This window comes from Callionymus lyra, chromosome 15, assembly GCF_982586985.1.
Source record: "Callionymus lyra chromosome 15, fCalLyr1.hap1.1, whole genome shotgun sequence".
NCBI lineage: Eukaryota > Metazoa > Chordata > Actinopteri > Syngnathiformes > Callionymidae > Callionymus > Callionymus lyra.
Window position 1 is genome coordinate 23,521,289 of NC_141832.1, and position 15,924 is coordinate 23,537,212.

Below are 15,924 nucleotides of genomic sequence, written 5' to 3' on the forward strand. Positions count from 1 at the left end.
AGGCAGGTTGTATAATGGTAATGAATGATTTTATTGATCATGTTTGAGTAATCCAGCAGTGGAACATCAACATGGATATACTGATTGAAAATACTTTTAAGATCTACCTCTATATGAGCATGCTACATCTATCAATGTTTACACTTAAAAAATAAACAATCGTTTACCTTTGTATCTACAACGTACTATTTTTATTTACATCTACAGAGAAACGTCTCATTAACACTCTCCACATCATAGCAACTAAAGGTCAGCACTAAGACCTTTCCTCATCCTGGTCGCCCGGACCTCTTCCATCAGCTCTTTCAGGTACTCGATCTCCCGGGCCATGGACTCTGCACGCTCATTCAACTCCACGTTCTTCTTCTGCAGCACGGCGTACTCTGTAGTAAGTGATTCCTGTTCCACCCTCTTCTTATGCCGGTAGCGTGTGGCAGCAGTTTTATTCTGCTCCATCTTCTTGAGCTTCTTGTTTCTTGGCGCCTTCAGAGGCATGGTCTCCTCTTCATCAGAGCTCACACAGGAATCGTTAACACTTGTGACAGTAGATGTTGATGGACTAGCGTTACCCCTGGGATCTGGGTAAGGTCTGCTTCTGGAGGACCTGGGGGAAGGGGAGGTTGGGCATTGATGGTGGACAACCTCTGTCGTGGTGAACGCAGCAGTGGGGATGGTGAGGTGAGTTTTGGGAGCAAGCACGAGGAGGATGCGAGTTGGAGAGAGGGAAAGCACAAATCTTTGTGGTTCAGGAGCTACTGTGACAACCAACGGCTTTACCTCGCTGTCTGCCACATCTACCTCGCTACCAAGATCAAGAGTGTATGATGGGGAGGTGGGGGCGCTCACTGGGAAGGTGGTGGGTTCTGGTGAAATCGGCTCTGATTTGATCTCCAACTCCTCCTCTGGCTCTGGGACACACTCGGGGGAGGATGGAACCTCCTGCCGATCTACAACTGATGTGGGTTCCTCTGACAACAGGGCAGGAGAGCCCATAAAAGGAACGCCAGGAGAAACATGGGGGTCGGCTGGTACAGAGAGGGCATCAAACTCCATGGAGCAATCTAGGGAGGCCAGGAGGTCGTCATGAGCGCTGGCGGACACGTCGGTAGGACCACAGGTGCCGATCAGAGAGTCCAGGTCGAACTCACTCAGGTCCATCTTCTCCGTCATCCAATCCAGGTCGCCATACACATCACCTGGGAACAGAGAGCACAGAGATCTATGAGTACACTCTTCCACAAGCCTTTACGGTGAAAACAATTTACCTTCAGTGACCTCTGTGGACATCTGGGGATGTTCAGACCAGGGAAACGAGAGTGTGCTGGGGTCAAAACTGGCCTTACCCCCATTGAGGGCGATCGATGGTGATTGAGGGGGGGAATAGAAAGGTGGAGGGGAAGAGGAAGAAGACAGAGATGAAGAGGTGAGGGGGGACGTGACCCCCTCCACAGAGGTTGTTCCTCCTCCTCTTTTAGTGTGTTCTTCCAGGTCAGGGTGAAACAGTAGAGAACCCAGAGGGTCAGCCATGGGAGAGGAAGGCACCAAGAGAAGGTCCTCCATGTCTTCCAGGCCAAACTGTGAGCTTGTCATCATCGTGGTCATAGTGGCTGTTGTTGGTCACAAAAGGGGTGTGTATCGATGGTAGGAGAGCGTAGGAGAACTCTTTTTTGCTGTCGAAAGCAGCAGTGCTGAGGGTTTCCAAAAAGGACCTGAAAGAGACATTGAGAAACCATGTGATTATTTGAAACCAACAAGCTATTTGTTAAAACAATTAAGTGAAACATAGAATTTGAACATATTTAATGTAATATTTCAAATCAACAACAGTGCCCCCGTCTGAGCAGGACTGTCACTGCACAACACATGTTCAGAAGAGAAGGTAGTCTTGTGACTCTGACGTCAACGCTTCCAAAATAGGTCATACTGTTCGCCTACGCTGGTGACGTCAACATTCTTCCTGTCGGCCCACACAGCCGCCATTTTAACCGATGCTTAACTAAGCTGGCCGCCACGCCAACACCTCAAAAACATCTTAAACAGACAACCGAGGTTTTATAGAACCCTTAAGTTCGACATCAAATATATAATTATTCGAGTCAAGTCATAACATTTACGTTTGGCAACGGTTTTCATAACATTTAATAACAGACTTGCATTACAACAACGGGTTTACAATAAAAAAAATGGGTTGATTGGCAAACCTACATGATATCATGTATAGAGCTCGTTTACTTGTAAAAAACAAACAATATTAACGAGTATTAATCGTAGGGCTAGACCGGCTGTCATGGAAAAAGTAGGCCCGACATCTGTCAACGAAGAAAAACAAAAAAATACTTACGACATTTTGCTGAATTAAAAGTAATTCAGTGCACTGGTTGGATGCACTGGGTTGTTGTCTGGCTCGCGGCACACGTTACACTGCCATTTTGGCAAAAAAGGAGCGAAGCCTGGTGACGTTGACAGCTCTGTGTTGTTCCTTCAGCGGGAAAATGGCGCAGGCAACACAGTCACGCCTATATATTGGTTCATCTAACAGCGGGAAGTGTCCTTCCGCAGTACGCGCCATATCACTCCGCCAGGGTGACTTTATTATGCTTTTCAAAGTCTACTGCTGTCACAAAAATAGTCCACAACAGAGTGTAACTTGCTTTTCAATAAAGGTTTGGTAATAAAGGTAATAACCGCTGAAACGAACGAAAATCGATCCAGTAAAGTAATTAAGTAAGTAAGTAAGGTAAGGTAAGGTAAAACTTTATTGACAGTAACAGTTATTAATAAAACTTACTAAATAATAATAAAATTAAAAATAATAAAAACAAAATAATAGTAAATAAGTAACAGTTATTTATAAAGCGCCTTATAATTGTTATAAAAATTAACCCCATCATTTAAAATGTTCTTATTTACACATATAGCAGCGCTTATAAAAACATTTTTATAAGGCGTTATTTTTTAATTATTTTACTTTTTCTAGGCTTTTAAGTTACAGTTTTAGCTTCAGACTGATTCAATTCCAAGTGAAGTGAGGTAGCTAGGGTTACCCTCAGAGGCAATGATAGCTACTTCAATTATTAAAGCCTTTCCAATGATACCTAAGTACCTTTATTATTTTAATTAAGCCCAGAAGTTAGTCATCCCTGTCTAGTTAAGTTGAAAACTAAAGAACCAGATCGACCAGTATAAACTAATGTGAAAACCCAACTCTCCTAACCGTTTCCCTTTAAGTGTCATGTTACCAGTTTTCAACTGCATATTGTAACTACTGTTTCCGTCAGTCTTCTATTGTATTTTGTCATGATGGATGTACAAGTAAAACATTTTGTGTCATGAAAAATGTAAAATGATTCTGTTTAATGTAATTTAAGAAACAAGAAAGGCTAAAATGTTTCTTAAAACGGTAATTAAAAAAAAAAGTAACATAAGATTAAAAATAAAAATAGGATAGAACACTTGTGACCTTTCTGTGTGGAGTTTGTATGTTCTACCCGTGTTGTGTGGGTTTACTTCTGTTTCCTCCCACAGTCCAAAAACATACAGTGTTTGATTGGGAACTTGGTGAAATTTTCTGTAGGTTTAAGTGTGTGCGTGAATAGTTGAGTGGTACCTTTGGAGTCAGGTTGCAACCTGACTCAGCAGAGCTGATCACGAGTCAGCTCTGTGATTATCTCTAGGACAATGATCAATTTGAGTTGTTTCAGTCTAGTTTTAGGGAACACCACAGCACAGAGACCGCCCTGGTAAAAGTTGGTAACGACCTGTTAATGGCCTCTGATCAGGGCCATGTTTCAGTTCTTGTTCTTAGATCTAAGGTAAGGTAAGGTAGAACTTTATTGATCCCTCAGGAGGTCTCCATCGGGAAATTGTTTTTTTTTCCAATAGCCACAGCAAATACAGCAATTTTTCATAAAAAATAAACAAAATAAAATAAGAACAAGAACAAAGAGAAATAAAGAGAAAGAACAAGATGATACAATCATAAATCAAAGAAGAATAAACAAGACAAAGGATACAAAGACTAACATAGAACAGAACATCATGATACTTTTACTCCACTCCTGCCCCCGAACTCAGAATTGTACAATTTAATAGCCCGAGGAATGAATGAGTCCTTGAGTCTATTTGTTTTGCACCTGGGAAGGAGCATTTGTGCACTCATTCGGCTTCTCTGCTCACTGATGACAGTGTTCAGACGATGACTGTCATCATCAATGATGGACAGTAGTTTGTCCAGTAATCTCCTCTCAGCAACTGTCACAAGTGAGTCCAGCTTCATGCCAACCACAGAGCCAGCCTTTATGATCAATCTGTCCAACCTGTTGACACTCCTCTTGGACACATTTCCACCCCAACACACCACAGCATAGAACAGGACACTGGCCACAGACTGGTAGAACATGCAGAGGAGTTTCCTGCAGATCGAAGCCTCCTCAGAAAGTACAGTCTACTCTGAACTTTCTTATACATGGTCTGTGTTGCAGGACCAGTCCAGTTTACTGTCCAGCCACACAGCGAGGTACTTATAGTTATCAACTATCTCCAGCTCGTCGCCTCTGATGGACACTGGACGTGGCTTTGTCTTGGACCTCACAAAGTCCAAGACCAGCTCCTTGGTCTTTGAGGTGTTCAACTGCAAGTGGTTCCTCTCACTCCAGTCCACAAAGTCACGTATCAGACTCCTATACTCGTCTTCGCTGTTGTCCCTGATGCATCCAACAATGGCAGTGTCGCCAGCATACTTCTGGACGAGACTCAGCTCTGAGTTGTAGCAGAAGTCTGAAGTGTTGATGGTGAAGAGAAGAGGTGCCAGTACTGTCCCCTGAGGTGCTCCTGTACTGCACACCACAGTGTCAGACGTGATGTCCTTCAGCCTGACATACTGTGGTCTATCAGTAAGATAATCCGTAATCCAGGAGACCAGACCAGGGTCCACATGCATCTGTGTCAATTTGTTCTGGAGCAGAGTGGGCTGGATAGTGTTGAAGGCACTAGAAAAGTCCAGGAACAGGATCCTCACTGAACCGCTTCCTTTATCCAGGTGGGAGTAGGTCCGATGCAGGAGTTGAAGGATGGCATCTTCCACACCACCTGCTGGCCGGTAGGCAAACTGCAGGGGGTCTTGTGCGTGCTGGACTTGTGGCCTAAGATGTTTGAGGACCAGTCGCATCTCAATGCTGAATTTCACCCTGTTGACCACCAAATTCTTCTACAGAGATTAGAAAACCATATAGACATATGTGGAACTGCTCTAAACTGGTTTAAATACTACTTGTCAGATAGAATGCACTATGTAAATGTCAACCACCTCTCATCGACACATACTTAGGTCAGCTATGGTGTCCCACAAGGTTCTGTTCTTGGTCCAATCCTATTCACTATTTATATGCTGATGACACCCAACTCTTCTTGTCAATGAAGCCAGATGAAAGAAACCAGCTAACACAGCTACAGTCCTGTATTACAGATATCAAGTCCTGGAGGACCAAAAACTTGCTTTTACTGAACTCAGGCAAAACAATGGTTCTAATAGTTGGTCCCCAACATCTCAGACAATCTTTAACTAATGATCTAGCTTTCCAGAATGGACTTGCTCCTGCTGCTAGCACCACTGTAAAGAATCTGGGTGTCTGCTTTGACGAGAACTTATCATTTAACTCACACATAAAACAGATCTAATGGACCGCCTACTTCCACCTCGTAACATTTAAAAAAAATGAGGCACTTCCTTCCTTCGGATGCTGCTGAGAAACTCATCCATCCTTATGTTACCTCCAGGCTGGACTATTGTAACCCTCTTCTGTCAGGATGTTCTAAAAAGTCTCTCAGAACTCTTCAGCTCATTCAGAACTCTGCAGCTCTTGTCCTGACTAAGACTAAGAGGCGCGAACACATTTCTCCTGTGCTGTCCTATTTACATCGGCTTCCAGTATAATTTAGAATCCAATTTTAAATCCTTCTCTTAACCTATAAAGCTTAACATGGCATAGCACCAACATACATTAAAGATCTAATCCAAATTGATCAACCCTCTAGGACCTTACGATGCCTAAACTCTGATCTATGAGTTATACCACAAATCTCTAAATGTACTGTAGATTTGGAGCTAGGCCCTTTAGTTTTCAAGCGCCTCTGCTGTGGAATAAAATACCGGCTTCAGTCCTGAGGGCAGACACTCTCTCTATGTTTTAACAATCTTAAAACCTTACTTTTCGACAAAGCCTATAATAAGGACTGACTCGGGCTCTGCCTGAATCTTCCCTTTTTGTTTTTCTTAAGCTGCTATAGGCTTAGATCGTTAGAGGAGTTTTAGACACTGTATATCCGTTCTTTTCTGCATTACATTCATCACCTGTGCAGTTAAATCCCACACCCAGGGCTCCACCTTCAGAGCTGCTGCTGATCCAGGATCTCCACCGCGTCATCGGATCCAGAGTTCTCTCCAGCACCTACATGGACTCTTCTATACTCTCCTCTTTTCTCTCATTGTATCCTTCTTCACTCTTCTCTCCGTCCATCTGATTAGTCCCCATCCTTCCTCCCAGCCGGTCACAGCAAAAGGCTGACAACAATGAGTCTGGTTCTGCTCGAGGTTTCTGCCTTCTAAATGGACGTTTTTCCTCGCGTAGGCTACAATGTGCTTTACTCATTATTGAGTCGTTGGATCTGTTTTTCCTTTCTCCACTATAGTCTAACTTAAACTGTTAAGTGTCTTGAGATAACTTTGTTATGATAAGTTACTTTAAATAAAATTGAATTGAATTGTGTAAACTGCAATAGGCTCCAGCCCCAGCGACCCCATAAGAGAATAAGTGTCGGAAAATGAATAAATACATGTTTCTTGTTATTGGGGTTTTATAATACTGTTTTAATTTCTTAATTTAATTAACTTACTTAAGTAGTGTGGCCTTTTCACTACAGATATGCTTCACTGGTCTGTGACAACAAGCCGACATCAGATGTTCTGTTCACATGCTGAGCTGATGCAGTTTTTAACCCAATTAAATTAAATACAAACTAAATCCACTTTTCAGTACATCTCTCTCAAGTCTCTCTTCCTTCACCTTCTCTCTCCATCTCACGGCCTTTCTCTACCTCCTAGCCTGTGTAAGCGTTCACACCAAGTCTGGTTCTACTTGAGGTTTCTGCGTTTTGAGGTTTTTTTTCTCACGACTGCCCCTATTCTGAGTTTTTCTCTTCGTTTACATTGACATTTATAGTGAGTTCATGTTTGCCAGTACTGTTCTGTGGTCCACTTCGGTATATAGTAAGAGACATCAAATGAGATCAAATATGAGAAGTAGTCAAATATAATGGGATGTATAATCATTTTCTTCCACACAAATACATACACAAATCAACAAAACCTTTCCCACATTTGATTAAGATAATCTAATTCATCCTGAAGGTTTTGTGCTAACAGGTGAACTCTGCCTGAAAACTTGGTCTTCTTTGACTTCCTCAGCTTCTCCGGGTCCTTATCCTTAAAGTACGAATCCAGTTCCTTGGCGAAGGCCTGCAGCAACCGCTCGGACGATGTCCTGCCTCCAATCTTCATGTTGTTCTTGAACACAGATTGGGACAGTTGTGCGATCCTCAGAGCGTCGTTCTTGGCTCCAGCCCTTTGTAACCGGGCCAAGTCGTGTCTTTGCAGCTCGTTCATCCCAGCCAGGATGAACTCCAGACAGTGTTCCATGTCCACCACGTGGGCCTTGTAGTCCTCTACTAACTTCTCAACTGTTGCCCGGCAAACCACATTCTTGGTGGTGTTGACAGCGTGGGCTCCCATCCCTCCTGCTGCCGCTACCATACCAGCGCCAACGGCGGTCGCTATCAGAGAAGCACCAAAGGTGATGGGAGCAAAGGCGATGCCGATCACTGCTGTGACACCCCCCACGGCCCCTGTGGTGCCGCCGGCCACGTTGAGGGTCTTGCTCTTCTTCTGACCTTTGTCCAGATCGGTCGCAGTGTCGCTGAACTGTGAGATATAGTCCCGCAGCACTTCGTTACGCTTGATCATCAAGAGGTTGAAGAGCCGGAGCGCCTGCTTCACGTTGTTGGCTCTCAGATTGAAAGTCCTGATGGTCATAAATCCTCATTTTCATGTAGAAATTAAACCTTCATTCTCTATTACTTGAATGAAAACAAAACTATGTGGCAGGGCAAATGAAATGGACCAACACAACCAGTTATCTCACATTTGACCAGGACAACAAGTGAAGGAATGTTTCGATCTCTAAACAGGTGTTACCTGATTTCTTCTTCTATGCTGAGGCCGTACACTGACGGAGCCATGTAGTCCAGCTCTGTCGAAACACATTATTTCCATCATGTTTGCTTCATAATGTCTGCACCTCTCATAGCCCCTTTACTTACTGGAAGCTTTTTTCAACCATCTCAGCATCACAAAGATCTCCTGTCGAAACAAGCTATTTGTCATACACAGCAACAAGGGTTTAGCATCCTAGAGTTGATACCTCTGACTCCTTTGACGTGTGCTGACGCCTTGGTGCTCCTCTGCCGTTTGACTCGGTTTGAGATACTGTCCTGCTGGGAACCTGCTTGTTTGTCGGGAAATACAAGCATGTTAAAGATGTTGCGGTGTGTGTGTTGTTTTGTTGCTCACTATGTTTGGTTCGTCCTCTGGCAGAACGGTCAGATACGGAGGAAACTCTATTTCACTGTAGATGGACTCAGCAACTTCTGACGGAGGAGAAGGAGGCGTGAACGAAGGAGGAGGCGGACGGTTCTAGGGGAGAAAGTAAATGGGTTTTTTTAGATGTATGTGACATGTGGTTTTTCTATGATTTTAAACAGACGTCAACCATATGTTACATATTAATGTATCAACAATTAATGATGTGTGTCAGGAATGTATCTAGCAACAGAAGACAGGGGAGCTGTGAAGTTTTTTTTGTTGGGTTTTTTGGCGGTGAAGTCAAAACTGCAGACTCTTGGTCCCTGATTGGGTACTGACTCTCTTCTCAGAGTGTCTTCTCAGAGTGTCTTTCAAAGTGCGTGAGTGTGACCACAAGGCAAAAAAAATGAAAAGAAATGCATAAAATTAAACTATGGTTCAATTATTTAAAGTTTACTTGTCATATGGCTGAGACTCAAAAGTGTTGCTTTCAAAATTCGAAAGATAATCTGCTCACCTGTGAGAGCGACGGGTCATACTCGGAGCATGGGTACAAGCTCTGGAGAGGTAGTCGAGGTGGAACTTCGGGTATGTCAGAATCTTGTCCCTTGAAGTCGTAGGAAGTAGTAAAGCACTAACCGAGTGATACATTCTTGCATGTGTTGTCACTCACTGTGTCTTCAGTTGCATTGCAGACGCTGTCTTGTTGCTGTAGGGATGACGGGTCGTCTTCCCTCTGAACGTCTTCAGCATCTTTCTGAGCCAAAACAACAATTACCTGATCACCAGATATTCCTCATATTTCACAATTTAAATGTTGGTATGTCTTGTTCATATTTCCTAAATTATGTGTCCTTATCTTTGTATCTACAGTGGTGTTAAAGGTGGTTTCCCCATTTTTTTTGTTTTGCCTTTTTGTTACACTTAAATGTTTCCAAACAAACAAAAGTCAACACAAAATGCTATTTAAATTAATGATTTTAAAGGTAGAGGTAGAAAGAAATCCAGACCTACATGGCCATGTGGAAAATGCTGATTTTCCTCTAAGCCTAATAACTGGTTTGGCAACCCTTAGCAATAACAATAAACAATCAAGGGTTAGCAATAACTTGCAAGTCTCTTCTTTCCACGCATTAGCAAAATTTGAGCCACAGTTTTAAGGTCATGCCAACGCATCTCAATATGTCTCAGGTCAGGATTGACAAGGCCTCTTTAAAGCCTTCATTAACACTTTCTTCAGACATTCAGAGGTGGACTTTTTGGTGTGTTATGGATAATGGTCCCAAGTTCCTTTCAGTTTGAGGTCACAAACAGACATTCTTCTTCAGGATTTTTTGGTAGTTAGTAAAATTCCAATTCTCATGGCAAGTCTTGAAGCAGCAACTCAGCCCAGACCCTCGTCACACTTCAGCCTCCATATTTAGTGTTTGTTTGATGGTTACTTGCGGAGCTCTGTTTGATGTTAGATGTAATGTGACACACACCTTGTCTTGTCAAACCAAAGGTCTTGGGGATCATCACGTTTTCTGGCACAGTTGTGTAAGTAAGTAAGTAAGTAAGTAATATTTATTTATATAGCGCTTTTCGAGACCAGGGTCACAAAGCGCTTAAACAATCAAAACAATACTCAAAAAAGTACATACTTTAAAGATCAAGATAATACTGAGAACAACACAGGAGTTCGAGAAATTCAAGGAAAAGCCTGAACAAATAGAAACGTCTTAAGACGTTTCTTAAAGGAGTCATAGACTCCATCAAGCGCAAAGAGAGAGGAAGATCGTTCCAAAGCTTAGGAGAAACAGCCTGAAAAGATTTCTCTCCTCTGGTCCTGAGTCGTGTGCGTGGAACCATAAGTAGATTCTGATCCACAGACCTCAGAGCCCGAGCTGGGGTGTAAGGCTGGCTCAGATCAGTGATGTAAGGAGGAGCCTGACCATGAATAGCTCTGAAAGTAAGAACCAGAATTTTAAAGTTGATCCTGAAAGAAACTGGAAGCCAGTGAAGAGTTTTAAGGATCGGAGAAATGTGAGTTCTTCTACTAGAGCGGGTCAGAATTCTCGCTGCAGAGTTCTGAATCAACTGCAGACGAGACAGCTCTTTCTTGTTAAGACATCTTATCTTATCTTATATTATGTGTCTTACTTATGCTTGAGTCATGAACACTGAACTGAAATGAGGCCTGCTGTGGGGACTTTTGCCACCCCTTGGATAAGTCTTTGTTGCGCTCTTGGGGTCATCAAAGCGCTTTATGACCCTGGTCTAGAAAGGCGCTATATAAGTAGACATTATTATTATTATTATTATTATTATTATTATTTTGGTTGACCAACCACTTTGTGGATTATAACAACATTTTAGGAATGGCTTTAAAACCTTTTTCAGACTCAGATAGATCTCTTTCTATCTTTCTCATGTGTGCTGAACTTCTGTAGATCTCAGAAGGATGTCTCGCGTTTGTGGATCTTCTAGTCTACTTGATTTCGTCTGGAGGATCCTATTTAAAGGGACTCATCCTCATGTCGACTAAGGGTTGGGATTATCCGTTCCTTTTTTTAGTGTTAACGATCCCTTAGTCGACCTGAGGGAGAGTAGAAACACTGAATTATGGGTGAACTATCACTTTAAGTGATTTCTTGATTAAGAACAGGTTTGGCAGTGATCCGGGTGTGGCAGAGAACTGTGACACTGTATACCAAAGTTATATCTTAACAGGGGGGAATCTATTCTACAAACAGGGCCATGTAGGTTAGATTTTTTTTCTTCCCTTTATAATAAAAAACCTTAATTTAAAAACAGCAGTTTGTTTTGACCTTGTTGTCTCTGACTAATATGTAAATTACATTAATGATCTGAAACATCACAAGTGTGACAAGCATGCAGAAAATAAGATCAGGTCAGGACACTATATTGAGGCCTTATAAATCATTATTATCAAATATTATTATTATTATTATTATTATTATTGGCAGTTGAAGAAGTTGAAGATTTGAAGGAATTGTGACTGACAATTTTGGGAAATGACATGACAGACATTGTTGGAATGCAACCTGATGGGTTTTTCTTTATAATAGTTTACTTCTTCTATAATTACAGACAAACATACTTTTGCTGGCGTCAATCAGATGACTGCACTTTTTTTTACAATGTATTGACTCCGTTCTAAAGCTAGCTCTTTTATTAGGCTCAGGACAGACTTTTATATTTATTATTAACATTCACTTAGCCTGCCATAGATTGACAGTTGACACTCACTGTTTCTTTGCGTAGAGAACAGTATCGGTCATAATAGATGGAGGGAAGAGGAGGCCGCTCTGGTCGTGAAGAAAGTGGAGAAGGTCTTCCTTCAGCGCTTCCTCTCTGAGGCTAGAAGAAACAACCTTCTTTAAAGTCAAGAAAAAGTGAAACTAAAGCAGGTTCACATAATGTTTTCAACTTCAGGACTTGAAATAGGAAGGAAGGACTTAGCAGGAACTTAAAGTCTAAATCAATCTAGAATATGAGACTACAGACTGGGATTTTCAAATTAAAAGTGTAGCACAGTAATTGACAGTACATTAAACGTGAAACTTAAAAGCAGTAGAACACTTGTCAGACCTTCACACTCAGCTCAGAGTTGCCATCGGTGTCGACTGCAGGTCGACCAGAAGGCACATAGATAGTTGATGGAAGAGGAGGACGAGCCGGCGGAGTAATCTTGTTGACCTCAACTGAACTCTGCCGGGAAAATATTGTTAATCCATCCACCTGTCAATCATCAATCATTAATGCTGGTCATATTTTTCACTGATCATGAGTTTAATCACAGTTCACGACAGTTATGGTACTGACCACTGCACTACAAAGTCATTCTACCAAACATGAGCTCTTTTTTTTATTTTTTTTATTAACATACCTTCACCAGTAACAAACAGAGTTTAGAGTCTTAGGGTCCATTAGCGTTGTGTTCATCCTGTGCTGAGGTATCCATTGTCCAAGGTCTTAAGCAGGCGCATGCTTTTACTTATTTGCTATTTTGGTAGCTAAACGTTTTTCCTTAAGCTTAAGCGTACCTCACCGTAATATATAGTATGTAACAGTTCAAATTTATTTTTGTCATTTTTTAACTTAAATTAAATCAAATTGATCAGTATAACTTGTCTGAAGGTGTGGGTTGTTTGTCTATATGTGTGCCGTGTTATAGGTTGGTTGCCTCCACTGGGTGTCACTATAAGCTTGGGTCCAGCCCCCATTTTGAACTGATTGCTGCACTTGCTAGCTTCCCAAGCAGCTTAGAAAATGTTTTTGTAAAAATAACCAGACCATCATTTTACGCTACTTACAATAAGGTTGTCAAAAGGTAATGAATATTAGTGCATAAATACATGTTGATCATTTTATTTTCTTAATTTATAAATCACATTTAAAAATATATTCCATTACCAGGAGAACTTGCTCACAATTGAGTTCATGGCTACATTGGTAAATGTTTCATGTTTTCATGTTTTCAACTCATAATTGTTCAATCATGTGAAAATCAATTACGTCAGACAACATCTTCTTCTCACCTCTGCCCCGCCGCTCTCCTCAGTGTTGCTCTTGTTGTTTGTTGATTTGATCTTGGACCGCGGCTTCGGCACCGGTCGGGCCAGCACGTCTGTCTGCAACCCGTTTGTGAGAGGAAGCTGATATAGAAGGAGAAAACAAGTTGAAGAGCGTTTCCAAACTATGTTCCCTATTAAAGAGAAGATCAATGGGTGTTGAATGAACAATCTGCCAGTTGAGCAGCTGAGTGACATGAGGGAAGGAACACAGTCATTTCACCTCTGATTCATCGGCCTTCTCTGCGGCTGCTTCCAGAGAGTCTGACTCGAGAGCTGACGTCATCCTGCTGCTGCAGTAGTCTCTACAGGACGGACATCAGCAGAGCGACCATCATGACGTCATCCAACAACCATAACTAAGATATTGTCAATATAACGCTTGTCTGGATCTGATTATGTGCATTATAATCCATATAAAGAGAAAATATGCCTGATTAGGATCAGATTATTCCTCATATTCATACATCAACCAAATATATATATATATATATATATATATATATATATATATAAAATGTAAAGTGCATCGTTATATTTTTATTTATTGAAAAGTGCAGTTTTTTCTCAGTTGAAATTAAATAATAAATGTTTACCTACATACCTACTTATTGTAAGCAGTTTTTATAAGTTTTTTCCCAATTTATTTACATTAATAAATGATTAGGGAACACGGTGGCACAGTGGCAGTCGCCTCACAGCCAGAAGGTTGATGGTTCGATTCCAGGCCGAGGCAACCTTTCTGTGTGGAATTTGTAGTCCAAAAATATAAAGAGGTTAATTGAGAACTTTGTCAAATTGTCCATAGGGTATTGGGGGGGGTTCCACCGCCGCTGCTGTGGTGGGTCCCCATCTCCTTGACTCGGTCCCCTGCTATGGAATTGGTGGCGGCCTGACGATCTGGGGGTCCTCCGTCGCCCGGCCTGGCCCCGGGGCCCTATCCCCTGACTGGTTCTTCTGGCTGCCCCTCTGCCCCGGTGCCTGTGCCTGGTGCCTCCCCCTCTCTGCTTCCTTGGTCGTCCTCGCCTGTGCTCGCCCTCTCGCGCCCCCGGTGGTGGTCCGCCTTCTCGCTGGTGTTTGGGGTCGGCTCTGGTGGTTATCTCGCCTGCCGGGTCCTGGTCTCCCGTGGGTTCCTGCCGCGGCTTGGGCCACTGTGTCTGGATCTGCTGTGCTAGGTATGTGCCCTCTGGCCTGGTTATTTCAACCCCCCCCCCCCCCCCCTCCCCTCTATATATCTTCACCCGTCACCGGAGTCTGTATACCTGTGCATTGTCTACATTTGTCCCAAACCCACACCTTTTTATTTCTCTCCCGGAGCCCCAGGGATCCACCTCCAGAGCTGCTGCTGATCCAGGGATCCACCTCCAGAGCTGTTGCTGATCCAGGGATCCACCTCCAGAGCTGCTGCTGATCCAGGATCTTCACCACGTCATCAGATCCCGAGTTCTCTCCAGCACCCCCATGGACCCTCCTACACTCTCCTCTTTTCTCTCACTATATCCTCCCTCACTCCTCTCCTTATCCATCTGTCTACCCCCCCATCCTTCCTCCCAGCCGGTCAAAGCGGCAGGCCGTCAACAATGAGTCGGGTTCCGCTCGAGGTTTCTGCCTTCTAAAAGGAAGTTTTTCCTCGCCATTGCTCACTGTACAGCTCACTGTACAGTGTTTTGTTTCTTGCTCTTTGTTGAATTGCTGGGATCAATTTGTCTCTGTGTGCCATGCAACAGACTGGTATAAAGCAGTTGTCAATGAATAAATAATAATTCATTATTTATAATTTAGTTTTTCACATTTACGCAATTCTCTAGAATCCTAAATAAAAATCTTAAAAAGCGGATTTTAAAGATAAACATGTAAATATTAAAACAATAGGATCAATAAAGCAGTAATAAAACAAGCAACAGAAGGAATGTAAACTTGTAAACTCAAATGTGAAATGTTAGCAGGGAGTGATTATTAACATACTGTTCCTTTTCCATGATCACTGAAGCGTTTGTTTGTTTGTTTATTTTTATATATATATATTTTTTCTATTCATTGTTTTGTATTGAATTGTTAATATTTTCTAAATATACTGTATGTCCAGTATATATGTAATACTATTTTCCTGTTTGTGAATGTCCCCTACATCAATTTATGTAAAGTATTGTGAGAATTATTAATAGTTTTATCTAATTTATTACTAATATTAGTAAAAAATAATAATATTTCAGAATCCCATCTTATTTCATCGAAATATTTAAATCATCAATTTTAATTAAATGTAGGTTAACAGGAATTAAAAACATTTTGTCTCCTTGTGTGAGTCGTAACTCATTATCTATTTGAAAAGATGTTATAAAAAATAAGATTCTTACCGTCATGCTCCAGTTTTCAGGGTTAATTTCTTTTCTTTTATCTCCAAATATTACTCCAAGCTAACATTTTGAGAAGCAACTGGCTTTGTGAGGAGTCCTGAAAAAGGTTAGATGCCAAAGATGACGACTCCTCCCTCCTTGTTATTTTACTGTCATCTCGTCTCAATAGACTAGAAGGTGTGTTTGTAATCTCCGGCAGCGTAAGAGAGCGAGGAAATATGTGGGTGGGTCGCTAGAGAAGAAGTATACAAACATGAGAGTCCAAATAAACACAGCTTCACTATGAATGAGTCATATCTGAGGAGAAAGTTTTGATTTCAAGTGCTCAAATATGAATCAAACTTTCATCTGTGTA

General features: G+C 41.9%; 2 protein-coding genes across 3 annotated transcripts; both read right to left on the reverse strand.

Moving 5' to 3' along the window:
* Positions 1–7: 7 nt before the first annotated feature.
* Positions 8–2,500, reverse strand: atf4b (activating transcription factor 4b). The gene is made up of 3 exons (XM_087808342.1): positions 2,342–2,500; positions 1,266–1,709; positions 8–1,196 (listed from the first exon to the last, which is right to left on the reverse strand). The coding sequence occupies exons 2-3, from the start codon at positions 1,600–1,602 to the stop codon at positions 244–246; spliced, it is 1,290 nt and encodes a 429-aa protein (XP_087664468.1). The 5' UTR covers positions 1,603–1,709; positions 2,342–2,500; the 3' UTR covers positions 8–243.
* A 1,260-nt stretch (positions 2,501–3,760) lies between these two features.
* Positions 3,761–15,703, reverse strand: LOC148065444 (uncharacterized). Of its 2 annotated transcripts, none has more exons than XM_087809540.1 (12): positions 15,570–15,703; positions 13,436–13,517; positions 13,180–13,296; positions 12,230–12,349; positions 11,888–11,998; positions 9,309–9,392; positions 9,153–9,242; positions 8,624–8,746; positions 8,475–8,555; positions 8,374–8,413; positions 8,249–8,303; positions 3,761–8,075 (listed from the first exon to the last, which is right to left on the reverse strand). In XM_087809540.1, the coding sequence occupies exons 2-12, from the start codon at positions 13,496–13,498 to the stop codon at positions 7,355–7,357; spliced, it is 1,605 nt and encodes a 534-aa protein (XP_087665666.1). In that variant the 5' UTR covers positions 13,499–13,517; positions 15,570–15,703; the 3' UTR covers positions 3,761–7,354. The 2 variants fall into 2 exon arrangements, with proteins under 2 accessions (XP_087665666.1, XP_087665665.1); XM_087809539.1 differs by having other exon boundaries at positions 8,475–8,558.
* Between the last annotated feature and the right edge of the window lie 221 nt (positions 15,704–15,924).